We start from the raw sequence: 26,588 nt of genomic DNA on the forward strand, positions 1-26,588 counted from the left end.
AAGAAAATTGACACACCTTTAGCCAGACTCATCAAGAAAAAAAGGGAAAGGCCTCAAATAAAATAAAAAATGAGAAGTTACAACAGACATCACAGAAATACAAAGCATCATAAGAGATTACTCTAACAACTGTAAGTCAATAAAACAGACAACCTAGAAGAAACAAATTCTTAAAAAAAAAAAAAAAAGATTATTTATTTATTTATTGGTTTTGTTTCAGCTGTGTGGCCCCGAATGGCATGTGGGATCTTAGTTCCCTGACCAGGGACTGAACCTGCACACTCTGCCGTGGAAGTGTGGAGTCTTAACCACTGGAATGCCAAAGAACTCTCCTGGACAAATTCTTAGAAAGGTACAACCTTCCAAGACTGAACCGTGGAGAAATATAAAATATGAACAGACAAATTACAAGTGCTGAAATTGAAACTGTGATTAAAAATCTTCCAACAAACGAAAGTCCAATACTAGATGGCTTCACAGGAAAATTCTATCAAATGTTTAGAGAAGAGTTACCACCTATACTTTTGAAACCCTTCCAAAAAATTGCAGAGGAAGGAACACTCCCAAGCTCATTCCACAAGGCCACCATCACCCCGATACCAAAATCAGACAAACACACCACACAAAAAAAGAAAATTGTAGGTCAGCATCACTGATGAACATAAATGTAAAAATCCTCAACAGGGCTTCCCTGTGGTCCAGTGCTTAAGAACCTGCCTTGTAACACAAAGCCTATCAGTTCGAGCCCTGGTCCTGGAAGATCCCACATGCCTCGGAGCAGTTAAGCCCATGTGCCACAACTACTGAGCCTGCTCTCTAAAGCCCAGGAGCCGCAACTATTGAGCACACACACTGCAACTACTGAAGCCGGCATGCCTAAAGCCTGTGCTCTGCAATGATGCGAAGTCCCCACACCAATGAAGGGTGACCCCCGCTTGACGCAACAAGAGAAAGTCTGTGTGCAGCAATGAAGACCCACCAGGGCCAATAAATAAGTATATAAATATTAAAAAAAATTCTCAACAAAATACTAGCAAATTGAATCCAACAATACATTAAAAAGAATACACCCCAGGATCAAGTGGGATTTATCCCAGGGATGCAAGGATTCTTCAATATCCTCAAATCAATTGGTGATATACCACATTAACAAACTGAAGAATAAAAACCATATAATCATCTCAATAGATGCAGAAAAAGCTTTTGACAAAATTGAACACCCATTTATGATAAAAATTCTCCTGAAAGTGGGCATAGAGGGGACTTACCCCAACATTAAAAAGCCCATATATGACAAACCCAGAGCTAACATCATTCTCCATGATGAAAAGCTGAAAGTATTCCCTCTAACATTAGGAACAAGACAACGATGTCCACTGTTGCCACTTAAATTCAACACAGTTTTGGAAGTCCTAGCTATAGCAATCAGAGAAGAAAAAGAAACAAAAGGAACACAAATTGGAAAAAGAAGTAAAACTGTCACTGCTTGCAGATGACATGATACTATAGACAGAAAATCCTAAAGATGCTACCAGAAAACTGCTAAAGCTCAATGAATTTGGTAAAACTGCAGGATACAATATTAGTTACACAGAAATCATTTGCATTCCTATACACCAACAACATAAGGGCAGAAAGAGAAATTCAGGAAATAATCCCACTGTACCAGAAAGAATACCTAAGGAATAAGCCTACCCAAGGAGGCAGAAGAACTGTAATCTGAAAAACTACAAGACACTGCTGAAAGCAATCGAAGATGCCACAAACAGACGGAAAGGTATCCTACATTCTCGGATCGGAAGACCTTCAGTGGTGCCCCGGGCAGAGCGGATAGGCCCTCTGGTCGGAGATGGGGTAACCGACTTACTGTGACCTAGGAGAGACTGCTAAAGATGTCTTCAACAAAGGATATGGATTTGGCATGGTCAAAATAGATCTGGGAACCAAGTCACATAGTGGAGTGGAATTTTCTACTTCTGCTAATGCTTACACGGATACAGGGAAAGCGTCAGGCAACCTAGAGGCAAATACAAGGTTGGTAACCAAGGACTGACCTTCACCCAAGAGTGAAACACAGACAATACTCCTGGGACAGAAATCGCCTGGGAGAGTAAGTTGGCTGAAGGACTGAAACTGACTCTTAATACCATATTTGTACCGAACACAGGAAAGAAAAGTGGGAAATTGAAGGCCTCCTATAAATGGGATTGTCTCAGTCTTGGCAGTCATGTTGATATAGAATTTTCTGGACCAACCATCTATGGCTGGGCTGTGCTTGCCTTTGAAGGTTGACTTGCTATCAGATGAGTTCTGACACGGCTGATTCCAAACTGTCACAGAATAATTTTGCCTTGGGTTACAAGGCCGCAGACTTCCAGCTGCACGTTCACGTGAACGACAGCACAAATCTGGAGGGTCCATCTATCAGAAGGTGAGCAACAAGACTGAAATGTTAATAAATGTCACGTGGATGGGTGAGAGGAACAACATCCACTTTGGCATCTCTGCTGAGTACATGCTGGACTCTAGAACCTCTCTCTCTGCTAGAATAAATAATACCAGCCTGACTGGGTTACACTCAGACCCTTCAACCTGGAGGGAAACTGACCCTGTCAGCTCTAACTGATGGAAAGAACATCAATCCAGGAGGACACAAAGTCGGGCTGGGATTGGAACTGGAAGCTTAATGTGGTTTGGGAGTAAAGCATCAGCTTTGTCCCTGGAGGTGAAGAGAAATGTGTTTGGGCCTTAAAATTCTTCTGTGAAATTTCAAAAGCATGAACTTTTTATTCTTCCAAAGAATTCTGGCCCTCCCCACACTGAAGCCCAGGTTCTGAGCCCATCCTAAGGGGAGGCGTGTTTGAAGGCATGCCCAGAGGTTCCACGTTCATGCCACCTGTCAGTTCCGCAGTGTTACCTTCAACGTGTTCCTCAGGACAGTGTAGTCATGTACAAAGGAGATGACCTGACCCTCTGGTTGTCCATCATGTCCTGCAATTCCCACACCACTTTTTCATGACCTTGTAACATACTGGTCTCTGTGCAGTAGTGGAATCTTTGGTTTTGCATGAGAATAAAATAAAATAAACCCATCACACCTGAAACATAAATAAATAAATGGAAGACTGTACTTTTTGAAGCTAAGTCACTTCAGTCATGTCTGACTCTTTGCGACCCTGTGGACTGTAGCCTGTCAGGCTCCTCTGTCCATGGGATTCTCCAGGCAAGAATACTGGAGTAGGTTGCCATTTCCTCCTTCAGGGGATGTTCCCGCCCCAGGGATCAAGCCCACATCTCTTACATCTCCTACATTAGCAGGCAGGTTCTTTACCACTAGCGCCACCTGAGAAGCCCCTAAAGAACACACAGGTGTCTATATGTCTGATTCTTTGCGATCCCAAGGACTGTAGCCTGCCAGGCTCCTCTGTCCATGGAATTCTCCAGGGGAGAATACTGCAGTGGTTTGCCATTCCCTTCTCTGGGGGTTCTTCCCAACCCAGGGATCGAACCCGGGTCTCCTGTATTACAGGCAGATTCTTTACCAACTGAATTGTCTTCATCCAATTCCTCCTCTCCCCATCCCCAATTTTTTCAGAAAACCCACACACAGGTTTGCTTTTTTTTAATTACCATTTTTAGTGGATGGGCCCTGTTTTCTTCCACAGCTGAGACTGGACCTGATGGGTTCCAGGATTTAGAGGGTTTCCACCCACATGCTTGTTTTGTGAAATGCACAATATTAGACTCTTCTGTGTACCTTCTCACTTCCTCCTCAAAACATCCTGTGAACAGATACTGTTCTCCTCTGTTACATCATTTGAAAAGTGCAGCTTGGAGGGTGCTGTGCTTACACAACTGTGATTGGCAGAGTTGGGATTCAACCCCAAGTCTCCCCAACTTCAAAGACCCCCACCTTTAACTGCTACGCAACATTGCCTCTTTTCCCAGAACATCCAGGTGTTCGAGGCCCTCAAGTCTGGTGTCTGGGGACTATGTATGTGTTCAGTCGCTAAGTTGTGCCCAACCCTGCGACTTCATGGACTGCAGCTCGCCAGGCTCCTCTCCATGGGATTTCCTAAGCAAGAATATTGGAGCGGGTTGCCACTTCCTCGTCCAGGGGATCTTCCTGACCCAGGGATCAAACCTGTGTCTCCTGCACTGGCAGCTGGATTCTTTACCACTGCGCCACCTGAGGAGCCCGGGGGACTGTGTACAGTTCAGGCAAAAATTTCTGAAACAGCTGCTGGCCTGGGCAGGGCTCGCTCCTCCCACCATCCTCTTGACATCTCTCATCCCTCAAGCACCTTTTCTCTTCCTGTTCAAGGCTGCTAATATTTGGGGCCAAGTGGTCACGTTACTTCATGTTCTTTTTTTTTTTTGGCCTCAGGCTCGAGCTGTCATCTCTTCAAGAATCTACAACTCAGAGTTCTCAAGCTTCTTGAGAAGCTGTAGTTGGCTAGAAAGTATCACTACAATGACCAAGCCATCCTGAAGGCCTGCCATGTGCTGGGGGAGTGGGACATATCTCCACGTATTAGCTCATCTGTTCTCAGGAAACCGTGGGAGGGGGCCGCATCCCATAGTACAGATGTAGAAACTGATGCTCAGAAAGGTTAGGTAAGCCCTGGGGACAGTCACTACTTTTCCGGGGGAAAATATAGCCATTCACATGACATGTATGTTAGCACAGACATTCACATATTCCGTGGTCTGGCCCGTGCACCCAACAGGGATGCATATTTGCTGGGACTTCCCTGGTGGTCCCAAATATGCATTTCTGTGCTTGCAATGCAGGGCACTCAGGTTCCATCCCTGGTCAGGAAACTAGATCCCACATGCCACAACTAAGACCCAGTACAGCCAAATTAAAAAAAAAAAAAAAAAAAGCATACTTGCACTCTATCAGAGGACATGTACAAGGATTTCATGGCAGTATGATTTGAAGAGCCCTGGACTGCAGCCATGTGGTGCTAGTGGTAAAAAACCCGCCTATTAATGCAGGAGATGTAAGTGATGCAGGTTCGATCCCTGAATCAGGAAGATCCCCTGGAGGAGGAAATGGCAACCCACTCCAGTATTCTTGTCTGGGAAATCCCATGGACAGAGTAGCCTCGAAGGCTACTGTCCATATGGTTGCAAAGAGTTGAAGTGACTTAGCACATACTAACACAAGACTATAGCCATGAAATTAAAAGACACTTGCTCCTTGAAAGAAAAGCTATGACAAACTTAGTGTATTAAAAAGCAGAGACATCACTTTGCCAACAAAGGTCTGTATAGTCAAAGCTGTGGTTTTTCTAGTATTCATGTATAGATGTGACAGGTGGACCATAAAGAAGGCCGAGAGCTGAAGAACTGAAGCCTTCAAACTGTGCTGGAGAAAACTCTAGAGAGTCCCTTAGACTACAAGGAGATCAAACCAGTCAACCCTAAAGGAAATCAACCCTGAATATTCTTAGAAGGACTGATGCTGAATACTGATGCTCTGATATTTTGGCGGGCATCTGATGTGAAGAGTCAACTCACTGGAAGAGACCCTGATGCTGGGAAAGACTGAAGGTAGGAGGAGAAGGGGGCATCAGAGGATGAGATGGTTGGATGACATCACTGACTCAATGGACACCAGTTTAAGCAAACTCTGGGAGACAGTGAAGGGCAGGGAAGCCTGGCGTGCTTCCCTCCAAGGGGTTGCAAAGAGTTGGATACAACTTAGCAACTGAACAACAACAACAAACTGGAAATTACCTGAATACCCCACAGCAGCAGAATAAATAAAGTGGGTGTTCAGGACTCAGTTGTTCAGTCATGTCTGACTCTTTGTGGCCCCATGGACTATAGCCCATCAGGCTCCTCTGTTCATGGGATTTTCCAGGCAAGAATACTGGAGTGGGTTGTCATCTCCTACTCCAGGGGATCTTCCCAACCCAGAGATCGAACTCGTGTCTCCTGTGTCTTCTGCATTGCAGGTTAGTTCTTTACCCACAGAGCCATCCAGGAAGCCCCCACTTTATGGTATGTTTAGCCAATTAAGACAATAAAGAAGGATGCTGAGAATTCCCTGGTGGTCCAGTGATTAAGACTCTGTACTTCCACTGCAGGGGGTGAAGGTTCAATCCCTGCTCAGGGGACTAAGATCTCACATGCCAGGCAGTGCAGCCAAAAAAAAAAGATTTTAAAAAGGATGTTGACTTTAAAAGTGACAGCTGTGTATTTAATAGGAACATACATTCTAACATAATGTTGTCTAAAAACAACCTGCTACAAGGACAGCAAGACTCCATATTGGGGAGAACATCTAAATAAACATAAATGCATGTAAGTAATGAAAGTCAACTTGTTTTCCCAAAATAATAATAGCAATTATCTCTCAACACTGGAATTAAAGACTCTTGTTTGCTTTGCTTCCACTTATCTATAGTTTGCAAATCTTCCATAATATACAATGTATACTTATTAGTCATATAAGGATTTAAGTAGGTCCCATATGGGACAGCTGAGTGATCTCACAAATAGTGTTAATGGTGAATCAATCATTGGCAGGTACACATCCTGGGCACACATGTACTATTGAATACTTTCCATGACCCTATGACTGACAGACAATTCCCATTTTACAGACAAGAACATGGAGGTCCTGAGGGGATCAGGAATTTGCTCAAGGTCACTACACTTGAAAAGAGGCAGACCCAGGATATGAACTTAGTTTGTCTGACAGAACGTGTGTGATTTAGTTCGCTTGTTTTGTTTGTAACTGACACCCCACACGGTCTCCCTCTGGGTGATGAGACTGTGTGTGTGTGCATGCTCAGTAACTCAGCTGTGTCTGACTCTTTTGGACCCCACGGACTGTAGTCCACCAGGCTCTTCTGTCTGTGGGATTTCCCAGGCCAGAATACTGGAGTGCTTTGCCATTTCCCACTCCAGGAGATCTTCCCAACACAGGGATTGAACCCACATCTCTTGTGTTCCTTGCATCGGCAGGCAGACTCTTTAGCACTATGCCACCTGGGAAGCCTGGGTGATCAGATTATACTGGCCAATTAGAGTCCCCACAGAGTAAAAAATAAAAAGGAATACACGGATGCCATTTGCAGCAACATGGATGGGCCTAGAGATTATCATTCTAAATAAAATAAATCAGACCAAGAAAGAAATTCTCATATGATATTGCTCATGTGTGAAATCTTAAAAAATGATACAAATGAATTTACAAAGCATAAGTAGACTTACAGACATAGAAAACAAACTTATGGTTAACCAAAGGGGAAAGTGGGGAGGGAAGAATAAATTAGGAGCTTGGAATTAACATAAACACACACTACATATGAAATAGAAAAACAAGGTCCTACTGTATAGCACAGGGAACTATACTCAGTAGCTTGTAATAACCCATAATGGAAAAGCATCTACAAGAGAATAACATGTAACTAAATCACTTTGCTGTACACCTGAAACTAATACAACATTATAACTCAACTATATTTCAATAGAAAATTCAAAAATATACTGATTTGTTGAGAAATAATGATCAGAAATCATAGCCAAACACATGCTGCTAAACCACCTCCAAGAAAGATGAGTTCCCTTGAAGACACTGTGCTAAGTGAGAGAGGCCGATCACAGAGCCCAAGCCTGGCAGAATCCCATTTACACAAAACGCTTCGAGAGGCAGAGCCACAGACACAGAAAGTAGACCAGTGGTTGCCTGGGGCTGAGGAAGAAGAGAAGGAATCACTGATAATAGCAAAGGAGTTTCTTCGGAGGGGGATGACAATGTTCTAGAATTAGATTGTTACACAACCCCTTGATTATACTGAAAGCTGAGCACACTTTAAATGGGTGAGACGCAGGGATGAGTGACAGTTCAGTAAAGACACTGAAAAGTAAGTTAGGACGTCCCTGGTGGTCCAAGCGAGCCTGGTGGTCCCAGGAGAACCTGCCTGCCAACTCAGGGGACGCGGGTTTGGGCTGGTTCCACCTGCCGAAGGGCAACTAAGCCCCTGAGCTGCAGCTCCCGAGCCCAGGCTCTAGAGCCTGGGAGCCGCAGCTCCCAAGCCCATGTGCCGCGAATACTGAAGCCTGCACGCCTAGAGCCCGTGTTCCGCAACAAGGGAAGCCACCGCAGTACGAAGCCCAAACACAGCACCCAGAGAGGAGCCCCCGCTCGACGCAACTAAAGAAAGCCCGCAGGGCGCAGCAACAAAGACCCAGTACAGACAAAAGTAAAGAAATAAAAATTTCTAAAAAGTTAGTGCATCATCATGACAACAACCATAGCTGTTAATTAACAAGAGGCATTCATCAAGCTGTGTCCTGGGCACGGCGCCCGACTCTATTCTTGACGAGCCTTGGCTCACATAAGCCTCAATCAGTCCTATCAGGTAGGCACAGCTTTTCCCCCAACCTAGAGATGGGATCACTGAGACCTGTCCAGGGCCACACAGACAGGAAACGGTGTATAAACTATAAACCATCGTGGACCAGATTTCTCTAATGAAGAGTTTGCAGCTAATGGCATCCAGAATGCACGCACACGTGTGCACCCACACACCTTTCCATCCTGCTGCAGAGAGCAGAGGAATTAGGAGGAAAACTTCCCCAGCTCGGGTTCCCTCTTTTTGACACCCAAACCTGCAGAGCCAAGAGCTCAGTCCTTAACAAGGCTCCCTGCGCCCTCAGTACCAGCCTCCCAGGTTGACCCTGTTACACGGGGTCCCCGATACACATGTGCCCACGTCACACCCTGGAAGGCCCTGTCTGAGGGACGTTTCCCTGCTCCTCACTCGGAGCCCCCTCTCAGCTCCCCCCACCCCCACTGTGAGCTCACAGCTGCCATGGGAACGGGAGGCGGAGACACGTCGGTGCCGGCATCTGGACCTGGTTATTTGGGGTTTTAGATTTCAACCTGAGGGAAACACATACCCTTCCATGGGACTGGTGGGAGTTTAATCTGCCTCATCCAGGGCTGGCAGGGTTGGGGGGGATGGGGGGACTTGGGGGTGACCTGTCACTTTTGTATCAAAAGCTTAAATTGCAAAGTATACATCTGCACGGCCCAATACAGAGCTGCCAGCCACAAGTGGCTATGAACATGGGCTGATGTGTGAAAAAACATACCAGCTTTCAAAGACTTATTACAAAACACGTGGCAATTGTCTTAACAACTTTTCTATTAGTTATATTTGAAATATTTTAGTTAGATTAAATACATAATTAAAATTAACTTCACTTGTTTCATTAGTTTTTAATGTGGCTACTAGAAAATCTAGAATTATGTTCCATCTATAGCTCAATGAAAATTTAGAATTATTCTACCTCACATGATATTTGTGCTGAACAGTGCCTGGCATATGTGCTCTGAACCAGCAACTTATCCCTAGGAATGAATCCTAAAGAATAGAGACAAATATTCAAAGATAAATACATAAGAGTAATCACCATTGCCTATTCCGAACAGTAAAAAAAAATTGGGTAAATGCTGGGCCACAGAAAACTGGTTAAATAAATGCTGGAAATTTTTTTAATATTGTGGGACACAGAAAAATGTTCATGGAATATCAATATATAGGAAAACCAACAGGCAACAAAGATCTTATTTACAGGAAAGATCTCATTAACACATTGATATACAAGTGTGTACAAAGGAAAAATTAGGAAAAGGCTACAACAAAACAGTAGATTGTTCCAGATGGTAGAATGACAGGACATTTGTCTCCTCTAGCTCCTTATTTTTGCTTATCTGTCCTTTAAGTTTCCTGCAATTAATAGGGATTACTTGTGTAATCTTATTTAAATTTTTTTCCTTCAATGGCTATAATGAAAATAGAATAGAGAATACCAAGCACTGGTGATACTATGGAGAATGTGGATCCCTCAGACATTGCAGATGGGAATGGAAAATGATCCAGCAACTATGGAAAACAGTCTGGTGATTCCTCCTCAAATCAAACATAGATTTACACCGAATCCAGAAATTCTGCTCCTAAGCATGTACCCACAATAAATGAAAATGTACATCCACACAAAAACCCATAAACAAAGGCTCACAGCAGCCCTATGCACAACAGCCAAAACGTAGGAACAACCCAGATGTCCTTCAACAGGTGAGTGGATTAAAAAAAACAGCTCATGCAGCTCAATATAAAAAAGAAACAACAAACAACTCAATTAAAGAGTGGGCAGAAGATCTAAACAGACACTTCTGCAAAGACAACATACAGATGGCCAAATAAGCCCATGAAAAGATGCTCAACATTGCTAATTATCATAGAAATGCAAATAAAAACTACAGTGAGGTTATCACCTCACACCAGTCAGAATGGCCATCATCAGAAAGTCTACAAACAATAAATGCTGGAGAGGGTGTGGAGAAAAAGGAACCCGCCTACAGTGCTGGTGGGAACATAAGTTGGCACAGCTACTATGGGGAACAGTATGGGGTTCCTTACAAATCTAAAAACAGAACTACCATATGATCCAGCAAGGCCACCCCTGGGCATATTTCTGAAGAAAACCAAACATATACACTCCAAAGTTCATTGCAGCACTATTGACAATAGCCTAGACATGGAAGCAACCTAAATGTCCATTGCCAGAGGAATGGATAAAAAAGGTGTGGTACATATAATGGAATATTCATCAGTCATAAAAAAAGAATGAAATAATGCCATTTACAGCAACAAGGATGCACCTTCATACTAAGTGAAATCAGAAAGAGAAAGACAAATACCACAGGTATCAGTTACATGTGGAATCCTAAAAAAATGATACAAATGAACTTATTTACAAAACAAACAGACTTGCAGATATTGAAAACAAAGATATGGTTACCAGAAGGGAAAGGTGGAGGGGAGGGATAAATTAGGAGCTAGGGACGAAGATATACACACCATTATATATAAAATAATCATCAAGGATCTACTATATAGGTCCTATACCCAATGTATAGCACAGGGAACTACTCAATCTTCTATAATAACCTACATGGGAAAAGAATCTGAAAAAGAATGTATATATGTATACGGATAACTGAGTCACGCTGCTGTATGCCTGAAACTAACACAACATTGTAAACCAACCATACTCTAATATAAAAATTAAAATAAGTACGAGGGATGATAGTACATGATAAATAAAATTAACACCACTGTATGTTATACCTGAAAGTTATTGAGAGCAAATCCTAAGAGTTCTCATCACAAGAAAAATGTTTTGTTTCTTCTTTAATTGAATCTATAGAAATGATGGCTGTTCACTAAGCTTATTACGATAATCACTTCATGATATATGTAAACCAAATCTTTATGCTGTACACCTTAAACTTATATAGTGCTGTATATCAACTATATCTCAATAAAACTGAAGGAGGAAAAAGGCCAGGAACACAAATCTTTTCTTTCCTCCCATTAATCAGTTTGCTTGTTTACTGAAAAAAAAAAAAACCTACATATTTAAGGAAACAAAGAATATTTGATTAGAATTGATTTAATAACTGTGTGCTCTATCCATATAGTGGACTATTATTCGGCCATAAAAAAGGACGACGTACTGACACCAGCTACAATGTGGACGAACCCTGAACACATCCTGCTGAAGGAAAGGAACCAGACAGAAAAGCCCACAGGTGTGATTCTGTTTATGTGAAAAGGCCAGAGTAGGCAAATCGACAGACACAGACTGGATGAGTGCTGGGCAGGGGCAGGGGATGGGGAGCAGTGAGGAGTGGCTGCCAATGGACATGGCGTCTCTGCCTGGCCCTGGCCCCACCACTCAGCCTGCCTCTCTGCTACGCTAGGAGGGGTTCTGCTCACCGGGGGAAGGAGAATCGCATAGACTAGGAGGTCAGAGACAACACTCAGGAAGGAGGGAAGGAGAAGACTAGGAGAGAGAAGGCAGCCCCAAATCCCCTGCAGGGTCCAGCCTCCCCTACATGACTCGGGAGGAGATGGGAGGTCCGCATTCACCCGCGTCCACTATGGGTGGTCAGGACCATTCGAGCCTGGTGGCAGGCGTACAAAATACCACTTGCTCCTTCCTTCCAGAACCTGTGCTGGTCTCAGGGGGGTGGGGGCCTGACAGACGCCCCCGGGGTACAGCTGTGTCTGCTTCATCCCCTGACCGGTGCCCCTGCCGCTCATTGAGAGACATGTACCGAGCGCCTCTGGTTTGCTGGGCACCCGCTGGACGCTGAGGACACAGACACAGAAGGCAGAGCCCTCACCTCGCTGTGATCAGGACCCTAATGGGGCGGCTGCTGGCCAAGGAGCATCAGGGCTGGAGTGGGGCTGCTAGTCCACGGGGGTGGGCTGGGAGGTGACGCCATTGGGATCCCAGAGGCGGCGGGCCCGGTGGGGGAGGCGGGGCTGGTGGAGGCAGAACGGGAGGAACTCAAGGTGCCCCAAGCCCTTGAGCATGGGCAGAAGGCAGACTAAGAACAGAGGTGTGGGGGGGGGCACACACAACAGACTACGGCATTCAGACTTCACCCTGAGTTTCCAGAGGATGCTAAGCCACAAAACAAGAGCCCAGCCACCTGGCAACCGAATGGAAGGTGATGCAGACGATGGAGCGGGGTACCTGCTGAGAGGCCCACAGGTGTAGTGCTCCTGGCAGGGAAGGGAGCTCAAGACACAGCTGGGAGAAGTGGAGGTGACCGAGAGAGCATGCTGGCTGCTTTTGCGGGGGGCACCCTTGAACCACCCTGCCTCCTTTAGGTCCCCCCAACAGTGCCAGCCTGGATGCACGTGCCAGGATGCCAAGTGGCATCACCGGGAAGGTCTTAGTGCCTCCCAGGGCCTGCTGAATCCTGACAGACTGACCAGGACTCAACCCCTGGCATCAGCCGAAGTCCTAAAACACAGAGGTGCGCCCGACCAGACAGAAAGGGGAGCTAAACCCATTGCTGCCAAGAGCTGCCGGTTCCACCCCAGCTTCACGTCCTAGGAAACCGCCTCCCGAGACTGTAACTTCCTCCTCCATATGAAGATAATAATAGCACCGCCCACAGGAGGCTGTTCATACCATGAAAAACAATCAAACCCCATACACAATATGCATAATCGTCAGAACGTGGGAACCCCAACATCCATCCACCGGTAGATGGATGAGCAAAATGAGGCATCTCCACCTGATGGCATATTACTCCACCACAAGACCAACGAAGTACTGACACTTGCTAAGCCCGGATGAACCTTGTAAACGTGACGTTAAGTGAGAGAAGCCAGACACGCAAGGCCACTACTGCACCCTCCCTTTTACATGAATCACCCAAAGCAAGCAGACCCATAGAGACAGAAAGTAGGTTAGTGGTTGCCAGGGGCTGCTAGTTAGATGGGAGATGAGAGTGTCTGCTGATGGGCATGAAGTTTCTTTTGGGGGTGACGAAGATGGTTGGGAAATATAGAGTGGTGGCGGCACATGTGAAAGGACTTAATGCCACTGAATTGTATGCTTTAAAATGGTTAAGATGGAGGAATTCCCCAGCAGTCCAGTGGTTGGGACTTTGTGCTTCTACTCTGGGGACCTGGGTTCAATCCCTGGTTGGGCAACTAAGAGCCTGCAAGCTGCATGGTGCAGCCAAAATAAATAAACACAAAATTTAAAAAATTTTTTAAATAGTTTAAGAGAATTCCCTGGCACTCCAGAGGTTAAGACTCCATGCTCCCACTGCAAGGGGGTACAGGTTTGATCCCTGATAGGGGAACTAAGATCCCACATGCCACAGGGCACAACCAAAAAGAAATAATATAAATAAAATTAAATGGTTAAGATGATAAATTTCATGTTAAATGAATTTTGCCCCAATTGAAAAAGAAATTATATTACACACTCAGCACTGGATCTGGTAGGAGGAGCATGATACCCTGGAGTTGCCACGATTGTTATTATTATGCCCCCAAAGCAATCATCTTGCGGTACCTACTCAGCTCTTCAGCTGCCTCCAGGCTCCCAGGGAAGAAGGAACATGCTGTGAGCCGCCTGGGGCTACAGCCAAAGCAATGACTAAGCTAGGGCCTGGGGAGGGAGAATGAGGGGCCGGCCTTCACAGCCTGGAAGGGACCCACCCTCACACGCCTGGCACACACAAGATGCTTCGCGGTGTGAGATGCCCTGCTTCTGTCCTCCACCTGCCGGCCACTTGGAAGCCACGTGCTAGGCATGTTACAGACCACACCTCGCTGCTGGGAATTTAAAAAAATAAAACAACAAAAATGCACCTGCGAACACGTGGCCTGGAGAAGGAAGTTATCAGCCTCCATTCTATTCTCCACAGCTGACGCAGCCACAAGAAGATTGATTGCTGGCCTTCCTCCAGGACCTTTAAATCCTTTCTACACAAACTTCAACCCACTTTGTAAACGCAAAGGCTGAGGAGTTCCCAGGAAAAGGTTGCCCCAGCCCTGCATCAGCCTGCAAAATGGCATTTATTTTAGGTACCAAAGGTCTTGTTAGATATTTGGGGTTGTGTTTTTTTTTTTTCCCCCTGCACAGAAAGAATCCTCCAAATCTCAGAACTGGAGGGGATGCTGGGAGAGAGTAAAGTGACATGAGTTTAGAAAACATTCTCCTCCCAGGAGAGACGAGACGATTCTCAAAATCACACAGACCACGCTCTGCTCATCCACGCTCATCTTCCCACGGCTGGGGTCTGGCCTTTCCCGTTTGCCTTACAGCAGCCGTAGTAACTGCTTTATGCGGAGGCAGGACCGAAGCCAAATGCTTGACACACATTATCTTATTTGATCCTCAACACACTGTCTCTCACGATTATCACACCCATTTTACAGGTAAGGAAACTGAGAGGTTAAGTCACTCCCTGAAGGTCACACAGATATGAGTGGCAGAACCGGGATCTGCACTGGGGTCTGTGACTCCAGAGTCTGCTCTCAGGACCATCTGCTGCGCTGTCTGCCGAAGTGAAGAAATGACTAGAACAACAAACACATTATCACTTACCTCGCTAAAGAGAGAAAGATGTCTCCATTTTAATAAAAAGACTAGGGCTTCCCTGGTGGCTCAGTGGGAAAGAATCCTCCCACCAAAGCAGAAGAGACATCAATCCCTGATCCAGGAAGATCCCACATGCCGCGGAGCAACTAAACCTGTGCACTACAATTACTTAGCCTGTGCTCTTGAGCTCAGCGCCATGACTACCGAAGCTCGAAAGCCTACAGTCGGTGCTCTGCAACAAGAGAAGCCACCACAATGAGAAGCCTGTGAACCACAACTAGAGAGTGGGCCCCACTTGCTGCAACTGGAGAGAGGCCCGCACAGCAGCAAAGATTCAGCACAGCCAAAAATGAATAAATAAAAATTATATTTTTTAAAAAAGGCTAAAGCTAAAGAAGAAAAACAACAGTTAATCGGGGGAGATTTGGGCACTTTTCAGAGCCTACAGGGAACTGGTTTTCAGATCTTTCCAGATCTATTTTCAGTTCCAGATTTAACAAAAGTACAAGGGTTTATTATGGTAGGACATTTAAGTAAAGAATTCCAGTTCCATTGGAACTGGTCCAATGGTTAAGACTCGATGCTTCCAATGCAGGGGGCACAGGTTTGATGCTGGTTGGGGAACTAAGATCCCACATGCCACAGCCAAAAAAAATTCTAAAATATATAAAAGGAAAAAAAAAAAAAGAACTCCAGTTCCTTCTACAAAGAGCTAACACAGACTCTATTCCATTACAAACCCATGAAGCACTGGATTAAATTGGAAAAAAATTTAAGGTATCACTAAGCTGGGAAATCTTCAGGTACTAGAAGCAAGGAGGGGACTCAGTCACAGTGAGAGAGGCACCCAGGGGTACCAGGACAAGTTCAGGCTATAACAGCTAAGTGTGCGGCTTCTGGCCAATGGGTAGCGGCAGTGGCCTTGGGTCTGCATGAGTTAGAAGTGAGGCTCCTAACAAAGGCTAGAGCACAAAGGGCTGCCTCTCCATGTAAGGTGGGACAGAAAAACCTTCCCACTGGCCCAGAGAATCAGCAGGGAAGCTGACTCTGCTGAAGAGGTGGGATGGTGCAGAGGTGGGAGGAGGATTCTGTGACGAATCAAAGCTTTGGGCCTGTGTCATGCATGAGAGAAAAACCCAAACCTCTGTGGTGAAGGAAAACCAGACTGAGGAATTAATGTAAATAGTGTTTCCAGACCAGTGAAACCCCTAATAAGGTATCCAGAACAACAAATGCAAGGCACGGTGCAAGCCACTTCTGTAGCCCTGAGCACAGGGTACTCGCATCAGGGAGGCACTTCAGCTAAGCTCATCTCCACTTGGTTTGGCCTTGGCATGAATGTAGAGATGAAGGTACACAGAAAGATGTGAAAACCAGGGGCAGACAGCCCAAAGATGAGCTCAGAATAAAAAACCAAACTACACAAGCAAATGGTCAGCATTTAGGAGAATCAGCAGACACAATTAATAAATGGAATGGAACCCCAAGAAGATGAGACAGCAGAAACTATAAATTATTTCAAATAATGTAAGAACAGTGCCCTATGACAAAAGTGGTGACTCTGAAAACCATACAGAACTTACAAAATAGTTTTTAAATTCCATAGACTTTAAAAAAAAAAAAGCTAAGGCAGCAAAGCTGTAATAGATAAAGAGTGAATTAGTCAATCAGAAGACAGACTTAGGTAAACAACTTAAAATACAGCACAGAGAAACAAAAAGATATGAAATATGAAAGAAAGGTAGAGAGGCATCAGGACAGAATGACAGGGTTCATCACCTTTCTAAAGGAAGAAGATAAGGAGAAAGGGGAGAGAGAATATTTTCATGATGGAAGACATGAGTTGCTTTTAAAATAATATAGCATCAACCATTCCCCAGAAGAATAAATGAAAGCCACACCTAGACAAAAGCATCGTATATATTAAAAAAAAAAAAACAAACCCAAAACAAACACCCACAACAGATATTTTTAAAACACAGGGGAAAAAACAGATTTCCACAAAGAAATATCAATCAGACAAAAGAGTTGACTTTTCAACAGAAAGAGACCAAAAACTTCAGTCCTGAGAGAAAACATGGAGCAATCTCAAATTTTATACCTAGGCAAATGACCATTCCCATGAAATGAAGTGAAATGTTAGTCTCTCAGTTGTGTCTGACTCTTTGCGACCCCATGGACTATAGTCTGCCAGGCTCCTCTGTGCATGGCATTCTCCAGGCAAGAATACTGGAGAGGGTTGCCATTCCCTTCTCCAGGGGATCTTCCTGACCTGGGGATTGAACCTGGGTCTCCTGCACTGCAGGCAAATTCTTTACTGTCTGAGTCACCAGGGAAACCCCATAGGCTGGCAAAAAAAAAAAAAAAAAAGACATTTTCAGACAAAGCTGACAACTCAGAGACTCACTGAAAACTCTATGGAAAGGTGTGTTACAGAGGAAGAAAACTGAATCTGTAAGGAAGAATGGTTGCAAGAATTAATAGAGTCTGCATAAAACAATAAAAATATAGGTTTTAAAAATAAAGAAAAAATACTACAGAGTGATACAGATTCAAGCATGCTAAGGTTCCTGAAATTAAAAGATGCTTACTCCTTGGAAGGAAAGTTATGACCAACTTAGATAGCATATTAAAAAGCAGAGACATCACTTTGCCAACAAAGGTCTGTCTAGTCAAGGCTATGGTTTTTCCAGTAGTTATGCATGGATGTGAGAGTTGGACTATAAAGAAAGCTGAGCGCCAAAGAATCGATGCTTTTTTGAACTGTGGGGTTGGAGAAGACTCTTGAGAGTCCCTTGGACTGCAAGGAGATCCAACCAGTCCATCCTAAAGGAGATCAGTCCTGGGTGTTCATTGGAAGGACTAATGTTGAAGCTGAAACTCCACTTTGGCCACTTCATGCAAAGAGCTAACTCATTTGAAAAGACCCTGATGCTGGGAAAGATTAAGGGCAGGAGGAGAAGGGGATGACAGAGGATGAGATGGTTGGATGGCATCATCGACTCAATGCACATGAGTTTGAGTAAACTCCAGGAGTTGGTGACAGACAGGGAAGCCTGGTGTGCTGGGGTTCATGGGATTGCAAAGAGTCGGACACGACTGAGCGACTGAACTGATCTGAAGGCCCCTGATCATCAGCACACGGGCAAGATAATGACTAACTTGAGCCATGTCAAAGACGGCAGACATGTCAATGATGATACGAATTGCTGAAGGAAGTTACAGAATACCCTTAAAAGGGGTATACATGGCCAGCTTCTAAAAGGTTTACAAAAATCAAAATGATTTGCACCTGCCAACAACTACTCAACACAGATCATGTGTGAAGAGTGTTATTCAAATTCTCACTTAATCCTCACAGCAGGCTTAGGACACATTTCCATTTTACGGATGAGGAAACTGAGACTCAGGGAGGCAAATTTTCTTGCTTGGACAGTTAAGAGGTAGTGCTGTGATTCAAAGCCACATCTATCTGCTGGTAAAGGTGAATGTGATGGGAGGCTAGTATATGCCCACCCGGGACTCTGGCTGAGGTCTCAGAGATGCAGCAGAGGATAAGATCAGGAAAACCCTGAGAGCCACCAGGTGGGTGAGATCTGGGAAGTGCTGGGTGCTCACCCAGGGTTCTTTGATCACTGGGACCCTGGTATTGGTACTCAAGAGGTGGAAGGGATCCCCCCTGCCCTTCTTTTTACACTGTTGTATGACTCAGCCATACCAATTCTGCTGATGTCTCCTGCTGGCCACCTGCCCTCCCTCCGAGAAAGACCTGAGCCCTGAAACTGCGCTCTCTCACCTCCCAGGGAGCTGTGCAGAGAACTGCAGGTCCACTTCTGGCAGGCTACCGGTCCACGAAGGTCACAGGGCTGGGACAACAAAGGGCCTTTTTGTCCTGGCCCTTAAGGTGGCCGCCACCACCAGCGGAAATCACCCACTTGACCTTCTGGTTTTATGAATTAATAATAAAGCTGGCGCTGGCGACAGGATGGCTGGCAGGACCCGGGTGCCAGGTTCCTGTCCATCACCTTGCCTGGCCTCTCCAGCCTGGGAAAAGGAGGCCCTATCTTATCTCCCCAAAGCAGTGGGTACCCTGGAGCTGAAAACACTGTGTTCCCTGGGCTTGAGATAATAGATATTAAGGTGCTTTGTAAAAGAAGAAGCATCTTATCAACACACGAGGCATTTTGTCTGTAGGATTGGGCCGTATGGCATATCTGATCAGTGATTAAATTCCATGCTGCCTTCTGGGGACCATTAACTCACAAAAAAATTATCCTGCCAGCGTGAGGGTGGGGGAGGCGAGAAGGAAAGATGCATAAGGGGTGTAATTACTACTAGTCCGCGGAGCTGGGAAGTGCTGGAGCGGATCACCAGCTGCTCTCACGCAGAGAAAACACAACTATTTCTTCTGAAACCGGCGTGAGCCTCAGAGTCAGACCTGTGAGGTCTGATTCCATAGGAGCTGAGAGGGCCTCCACTTTCTTAGCCTTTTCCACACCCCTCACAGTGCCCACCACCAAGCCTGCCCTCCCCGGAGGATGGGTAGCCCACAGCTCTAGAACGTTCCACATCACCCAGAGCTAATCCTATCCATCTCGAGGTCCCATTTTCCCCTTGCCAAACTTAGTAAAGAACACTATTGACAAGGTTGTGGTGAGGGGCACAGTTCCCTGGTAGTCCAGTGGCTAAGACTCTGCACTTCAAGGGTTCAATCCATGAGTTCAATCCATGGTCAGGCAACTAGATCACACGTGCCTCAGCTAAGAGTTTGCATGCCACAACTAAGACCTGGAACAGCCAAATAAGCAATATCCAAAAACAAAATAAAATGAAACAAGGTCATGGGTCAGCAGCATCACGTCTCCCACATCAGACAGACTCAGGGACCCTCGCACTCTCTGTCTATATTGTGTCATGTGGGAGTTTCTCCTTACCCCCGAAAAAAAAAAGGTCTGGTTTTGGATTTGGGTTCTACACACAGCATCTAAATCGTCTTTTGTAGATTGTGTTTTCCCTTTTTATAGAAGTATAATTGATTCATAGTATCAAGATCATGTTAGTTTCAGGTGTATAGCACATCAATTCAGTTACACATATGCATCTAAGTAAGCTTGAGCCATCAGCTGCATGTCTGAGCCCCAGGGTCCTCATCTGTAAACGGGTAACGAAAGCCCCACTGGGCTCCTGGGAGGATGGGAGGACGATGGGTGGAAAGGGCCCCAGGAGGAGCAGCTGTGACCTCGGCTGCAGCCCAAGACCATCTGGTCAACTGCCACATCTTCAAAGGTGTGGAACTGGTGGCGTGGAGAGGGTGTCTCAGCACTACCGCACGGGGCAGACCCCACGATCACCTGGCCCTGCTCCACGAGCTGCCACTGACCCAGGACGAGCGGGCCAGGGCAGGGGTGCTTGTGGGTGCCCAGGAATTAGTTCCCTTGTACCCAGCCCTTTCTTGCATGTTTCCACACTGTGAGCACCCGGGCTGGGCAGAGGTCTGGACACCCCTGCCTGACCAAGGGAGAGGAGGCTGCTGAGAGTTGGAGCCCCTCGGCCCTCCCTCGTGTGGTCTAGACCACTGCACCCAGGGCCCCTGAGAGCTCAGACGTCGGGGACCAGTCCTCCCAGACATGTCTGTTCCTCCCTCAGCAGGGAGCCACCCTTTTTCATTTTTCTAAAAAAAATTATTTAGTGCTCAATTTATCTTCACTTTCCTTTTGGGGTTTTATTTACGTACAGTGGACTGCATTGTCACTGTTTTAAGGATCTCATGAAAGCTGAGGGTGTCTCCCAGGGCTCCCTGGACACAATTCTGCACCCCATTTTATGGGGTTCAGAGACTCCTCAAGGATTCCAAGTTAAAACCATAGTCTAGGACTTCCCTGGTGGCTCAGTAGTAAAGAATCCGCCTGCCAATGCAGCAGACACAGGTACGATCCCTGGTCCAGGAAAATCCCACATGGTGTAGAGCAACTAAGCCCACGTGCCATGACTATTGAGCCTGTGCTCGAGAGCTTGGGAGCCAAAACACTGAAGTCTGAGAGCCCTAGGGCCCATGCTCTGCAACAAGAGAAGTCGCCACAGTGAGAAGCCTGTGCATCACAACTAAAGAAAAAGCCCACAGAGCAACGAGGACTCTGCCCAGCCAAAAATAAATGAAATAAATACACTATTTTTTTTTTTTTAATGAAAACAAACTAAAATCTACCCCGGAGAAAATGGAAAGGAAGCTGGGTGCATCTTGTTTGGCCATTTAGCTTCACAAGCCTTGATGACAACAGGAAGAACACAGTGGTACCCGCTGGCCTGCCCTTACCCCTCAAGGCCCCTTCAGGAGGGCAGAGGAGGAGTCTCTTGCACGGGAGGTGGTAAAGGGGCTGAGGCCACAGCCTGGGGCTGCTTGAAGGCTTTATAACCCAGGAGTATCGCCCAGTAGAGACATTCCAGTGGAAAATGTATTATGTCACTCCTAGAAGCCAGCCCAGGCCACACAGGACTCCCTCATCTCTGGCTCCCTCCCCAAAGGATGAGGTCCGGGGGTCAGACCAGAAACTGAATCCTGCCTCTGCTTCTCAGTGGCCTGTGGCCCTGGTCTGTCACGTCCTCTCCTCGGCCTCGACTTGCCCATCTACGGAACGGGGAGGCCAAAGCATCCCTGGGAGGATTCCGTGAGCCACCGCGGGGGAACATCCCGGCTCAGCCCGGTGTCTGGCAGATGACGGGCGCCTGATAAACACTAGCTCCAACCATCATGAGGTCTGAACTCCCAATCTGAGAGATTGTTTTTTCTTCTTCCTTCCTTCTGGCAGCTTCTTGGCATCTACATAGACATGCCTGTGGAGCTGTTTTGGAGCCTGAAGGAAAAAAAAAACAACAACAGACCCTTCCACCTTTCCCAGAAGCCTACTCTTACTGTTTCCTTTCCAACTCCAGGAGCAGACACCGGGCGGGGGGACGGGAAGCGGGGCCACCTCCACGCCAGCTCCAGGTGGTGATGGGGGACACACTCCAGTGAGTGTCTCCTAAGGAGCTTTTCCTCCCGTCCAGGGCCCATGTCACACCCCGGACACACACGCTGGGCTTGACCCCACACCTGCCGTGGAGAAAGGCAAGCTCACCACTCAGACACACAACCAGGACGCCTTTGCTGGGGTTTTCTAATAGGAATGTTAACCATCTAGGTAGTTGGCTTTGCTGGCACAGCAAAGATGTTTGGGAATATTTGCTTGTGTTTTAAATCGATCGACGAGGCTCTTAGAGGAAAGAAGAGGTGGGTGTGCAGACTTGAGGATGCCCTCTGTGGGCGAGCTTGGGCTCAGGCCTATTTTTGGTGGGGCTGGCATGGCCTGGGCCGCTGCTGGGGTGGTGCTAGATTTTATACCGGACACACGCTCCTGGGCAATACTGCTTGGGTTATAAAGTCCTCAGGGCCCTCACCCCCTCAACGTGACCCTCTTGTGTTCCCAGTGAGCACAAAGGTGAACAAGACACATCCTCCTCACTCTCGGGGAGCTCCAAGTTTCGAGGGGGTGGCAGGTGACAAAGCTGACAATTACAACAGGCTGTGATGCTATTATGGGAGGCGGCGCAGGAGCTGCGGGAGTGCTGGGGACTGGCATTTAACACACCAAGGTTGGAAGGAGGGTAGCCAGGGAAGGCTCTCTGGAAGGAAACAATAGCTAAGCTGAGCTCTGAACTAACAGCATGAGTTTCATAAGGAGATGAGGAGAAGAGGAGCCAGGCTCCATCTTCTCCTGGGTGAGGGTTACTGCCACAAGCAAATGCCAAATTACCTGAAATGGAAAGAGTGCTCCGGGCCACGAGGAACAGATTGTGCAAAGGCCTGGAGGTGAGAAAAACGTATGGCAGCCTGTTCCTACCCTTTCTGGGTTCCTAGAAATCTGCAAGGCGATGAAACACAGTGAAAGCACAGTAGTGGCAGGACAGTGAACCCCAGGGACGCTGGGATCCCCTACTCCTCTGCTATGCACTGTGGGATGGCAGGCAAGTTGCTTGAGCCCTCTGAGCCTCGGTTTCCTCATCTGAAATGGCCACAGCACCACCTTCCCTGGAGGATTACTATGAGGATTCCTTGAGGGTGCATGCAAAGGGGTCAGGCTGATTCTTCCAATCAGGGACCATCTTGGTGCTCAGAGAGGCAGGGGGAACCTAGCAACCCCGTGGGAACCGCCTGTCCTCTGGCTGCCCTGGTCTGAGACTCTGCTCCCGTCTCAGGACCCAGCCTGCAGGACCCTGGGAGCTGATGTCCCCACACCAAGTCAGGCATCGCCACACATACATACATCATCTGGTTCAGTCTACACCTCCACCCCAGGATCCAGGTGGGTGCACTAACACTCGAAGAGGTAAAACAACTTGCTTAAGGTCACACAGCTCTGAAAAAGTGGGACCAAGACTTAACTCTTACTTGTGGCTCAGAGAGACCAGGATCTTATCAATGTTTTTAAAGCAAGGCTGAGACTATTAAATACTTGTGCTTGTTCTAAATGCATGCGTAGTCACTCAGTAGTGTCTCTCTGTGACCTCATGGACTGTAGCCTGCTAGGCTCCTTTGTCCATGGAATTCCCCAGGCAAGAATACTGAAGTAGGTTGTCATGCCCTCTTCCAGGGAATCTTCCCAAACCCAAGGATTGAACCCAAGTCTCCCGAGTCTTCTACACTGGCAGGCGGATTCTTTACCACTGTGCCACCTGGCAAGCTGCTTGTTCTAAATACTTTGCATACATCTCTCATTTAATCCTTCCTAACAGCTCAGAAGAAGGTATGACTTCTATCCTGACTTCACAGTGCATGAAACTGAGGCACTCAGGGCATGAATGACTTGCCGAAGGTCACATACCTAGCAAGACACCTTAGATCAGGCCCCTGGCCCAACTTGAGCCCTATGTCCATGTCCTCATCTCAAACAAACCTCATTGTCTTCACTCTGTTCTTGTCAAAGGACCTTTGCATTTGCTGTGCCCTCTGCCCCCAATGCATTTCCCACTGGTCTTCACACAGCTTTCTCCTTCTCATTTGGGTCTGTTCCATTATCACCTCCTCTGAGAAGCCCTCCAGGTTGACCCTAAAGAAACGTTTCCTTGCCCCATCCCAGCTCTCATGCCATTGGGTTGTATCTTCTTCCCAGAACTACGGGTTGATTTGTTCACACTGTGCGTCTCCCCTCTGCAATATCAGTCTCTCGGGTCCGAATGGGTAAAAGAGCTCAGACCATGCAAACCCTAGGGGAGCTTTCCACCTACTTAAAGTTAAGATAACAGAAGGCAGGCGTTCATCCATCCCTCTAGTCTGATTTCAGAAACCTCTTCCCAGCTCTCTTCTGTCTCCCCTCTCTCTTTGGAGTGTGAAATCCGAGTTCTGAGCAGCAAGAAGGGAAGCCATATCTGGGAAAGCAACAGAACATGGAATACTCAGCGTCTGTCATCCCTATAGGAGGCTGGACCCAGGAAACTGACAAGATTCCCAGCATGCTCTGCAGCCCCATCACCTGTCAAACTGCACAAGCAGATGGAATTCCCCCAGACTGCCTGGCGTGGGGGCTGCCTGAGAGACTACAGCCAGTAGAGCCCACACTTCCTGCAGAGATCCCAGCCTCAGAGAATCCCACTTCTGTCCATCCAGACTCCAGGCAGCCAGCGGGCACTCAAGAAATATAATAGAAACAGGGGAAGCCCAAGAAAGTCAGGTCATGGTCCTACCTCCTCTCTCACGGGAGCCTTGGGGCTGAACTAGACTTTGTAAAACTTTCTGAAGAAATAAATAGTCACACATGATTCAAAATGAAAATATAAAAAAGTTAATAGTGAAAGGCTCACTCCTCCTTTATCTCTCCTACCAAATCCCCTGGTAAGTATTCATTACTCTTCCTTGATGCAAATGAAACAGTTACAAAAATATACTCTTACTTCTCTTAAAAAAAAAAAAAAAAGGGGGTTCCATATTATGTATATGCACCACACTTTTTTTTCCCCTCCCCTAGAAGACAGCTTTATATTTGTACACAGGAAGGTGTCTGTATACATATCTGTGTATGTATGCACCTGTACACACACAGACACACACACACACAACTAATTAAGGGCTTTCTGTAATTTTCACCCAATTCTCCTGGAAAGAGGTATTTAGATTGGGGGTCAGGAGGGGTCATTTTTCAGCCCAGGCACAAATGGCTGGGTGGCTCCCTCCAGCGGATCAATCATGGACTCTGTCTGCCTTAAACTCCAAGCAGGCACCAGGGGCCTGCTGCCTGGAAATAACATCTCTGTCTCCCATTTTCATGACCATCTATAGTCTACCAGATACTAGCAGAAATCCCATGCTAGAAAGCAACGGAGACTCAGAGAGGTAAAGTGACTAGCCCAAGGTCACACAGCCAGGAAGTGGAGCTGGCAGGGATCACACACCATCTGCCCACTGTCAAAGCCAGTCTGCCCACTCACCTAGCCTTTCGTGGTCCTCAGTCCACACCCCCCTTCACAGCCCCGTAACAGAAACAGGGGGCCCAGAGGTCATGGTCCACGGTCAAGTTCCCAGCCCGGCAGGACTTGGGCGGTCAGGCGCTTCCGCCATCACTTCCCTGCGGTCAACTCGACCCGCAGCCCGGCCTCCCGTGCGCCCTGCCCGGGCGGACGCTGGGCGCGCAGCCTCTGCGGGGCCCTGGAGTCCGGGCGAGCTCGAGGAAGGTCGCCGGGCTCCCGCAAAGTGCTCCTCGGGCGCTGCCTCGCTTAATTCTCCCAGTTACCCATGGAGTCAGACCCACCTGAGCCCATTTCACAGACCGGAGGCGCAGAGACCCGCGCAGCCGCCAAAGGTCACGCAGCCCTGCTCGCACCCAGCTGCCGCCGATTTCAAAACTTTCCTCCCCGGCGCAACGCGAAGCCAACGACTTTCAGGTGCGGGACGCGCACAACAGCTGAGCGCGCCCAGGCACTCGCTCTCCCGGGAGCCTGCTCTGCCCCCGGAGGGGGGAGCCAGGACCCTGCTCCCTCCCGGGTCTGCAGTCGCAGGCGGGGCTTCCCGGCCAACTCCGAGGGCGCCGGGGCTCAGCGGCCCCGGCACTTACTCAGCATCGTCGCAGCCTGCAAAGCGGCCGGCGGGGAACCCATTTGAAGGAAGGGGAGACTGAGGCGCCCAGAGAGCCAGCTACTAGCTCAAGGTCACACAGCGCGGGGGTTCAGAGCCGAGCGGCCGGCCGTGGGCTGGGAGCCCCAGGGCCAGCCGGCCGGCGGTCCCCGCCCCCGTCCCCGCGCGCGCCCCCCGCGGGATACTCACAGCCGGTCTTGCCCTCCAGCTCCCGCACCTCCTCGGACGCGGAGTGGGCAGCGCCCATGGTGCCCGCGGCGGGGTGGGGGCCCCGGGGCGTTCGTCTGTCCCAGGCCCTGGGCTGGCGTCAGCTGCGCCGCGGCCGCACCGGCCTCGGGTCCAACGCCGGTCGGGACGCCAGGAACGGGTCTGAGCCGCGGGTTCCGCGTGGGGCGCGAGCGCAGCCTCTTATAGAGGCGGCGGGCGGAGCGCCACGGTCCTAGCGCGCGCCGGCTTCGCGCACGGCCGGGAGTGGGCAGCGCCCAGCCCCGGGCGGGGGACCCAGGTTCCTCAGCCCTCGCAGCAGCAGCCGTAATCA

The 26,588-nt window shown here is 47.6% G+C and overlaps 1 protein-coding gene and 1 pseudogene across 3 annotated transcripts in view; one reads left to right on the forward strand and one right to left on the reverse strand.

The window, feature by feature from the left end:
* Positions 1 to 26,494, reverse strand: part of TESC (tescalcin) — a 60,553-nt gene extending 34,059 nt beyond the window's left edge. Inside the window, exon 1 of one of the 3 annotated variants that reach the window (XM_043439947.1) lies at positions 26,240 to 26,456. In XM_043439947.1, coding sequence (XP_043295882.1) covers positions 26,240 to 26,297 — 58 coding nt within the window. In that variant the 5' untranslated portion in view covers positions 26,298 to 26,456. Of the gene's footprint in view, positions 1 to 25,727; positions 25,869 to 26,239 lie in introns of those variants that run through there. The other 2 variants (XM_043439936.1, XM_043439928.1) reach the window with 2 other exon arrangements.
* On the forward strand, positions 1,862 to 2,687 carry LOC122443148 (annotated as a pseudogene).
* Positions 26,495 to 26,588: the final 94 nt, after the last annotated feature.

This window comes from Cervus canadensis, chromosome 1, assembly GCF_019320065.1.
Source record: "Cervus canadensis isolate Bull #8, Minnesota chromosome 1, ASM1932006v1, whole genome shotgun sequence".
Lineage (NCBI taxonomy): Eukaryota > Metazoa > Chordata > Mammalia > Artiodactyla > Cervidae > Cervus > Cervus canadensis.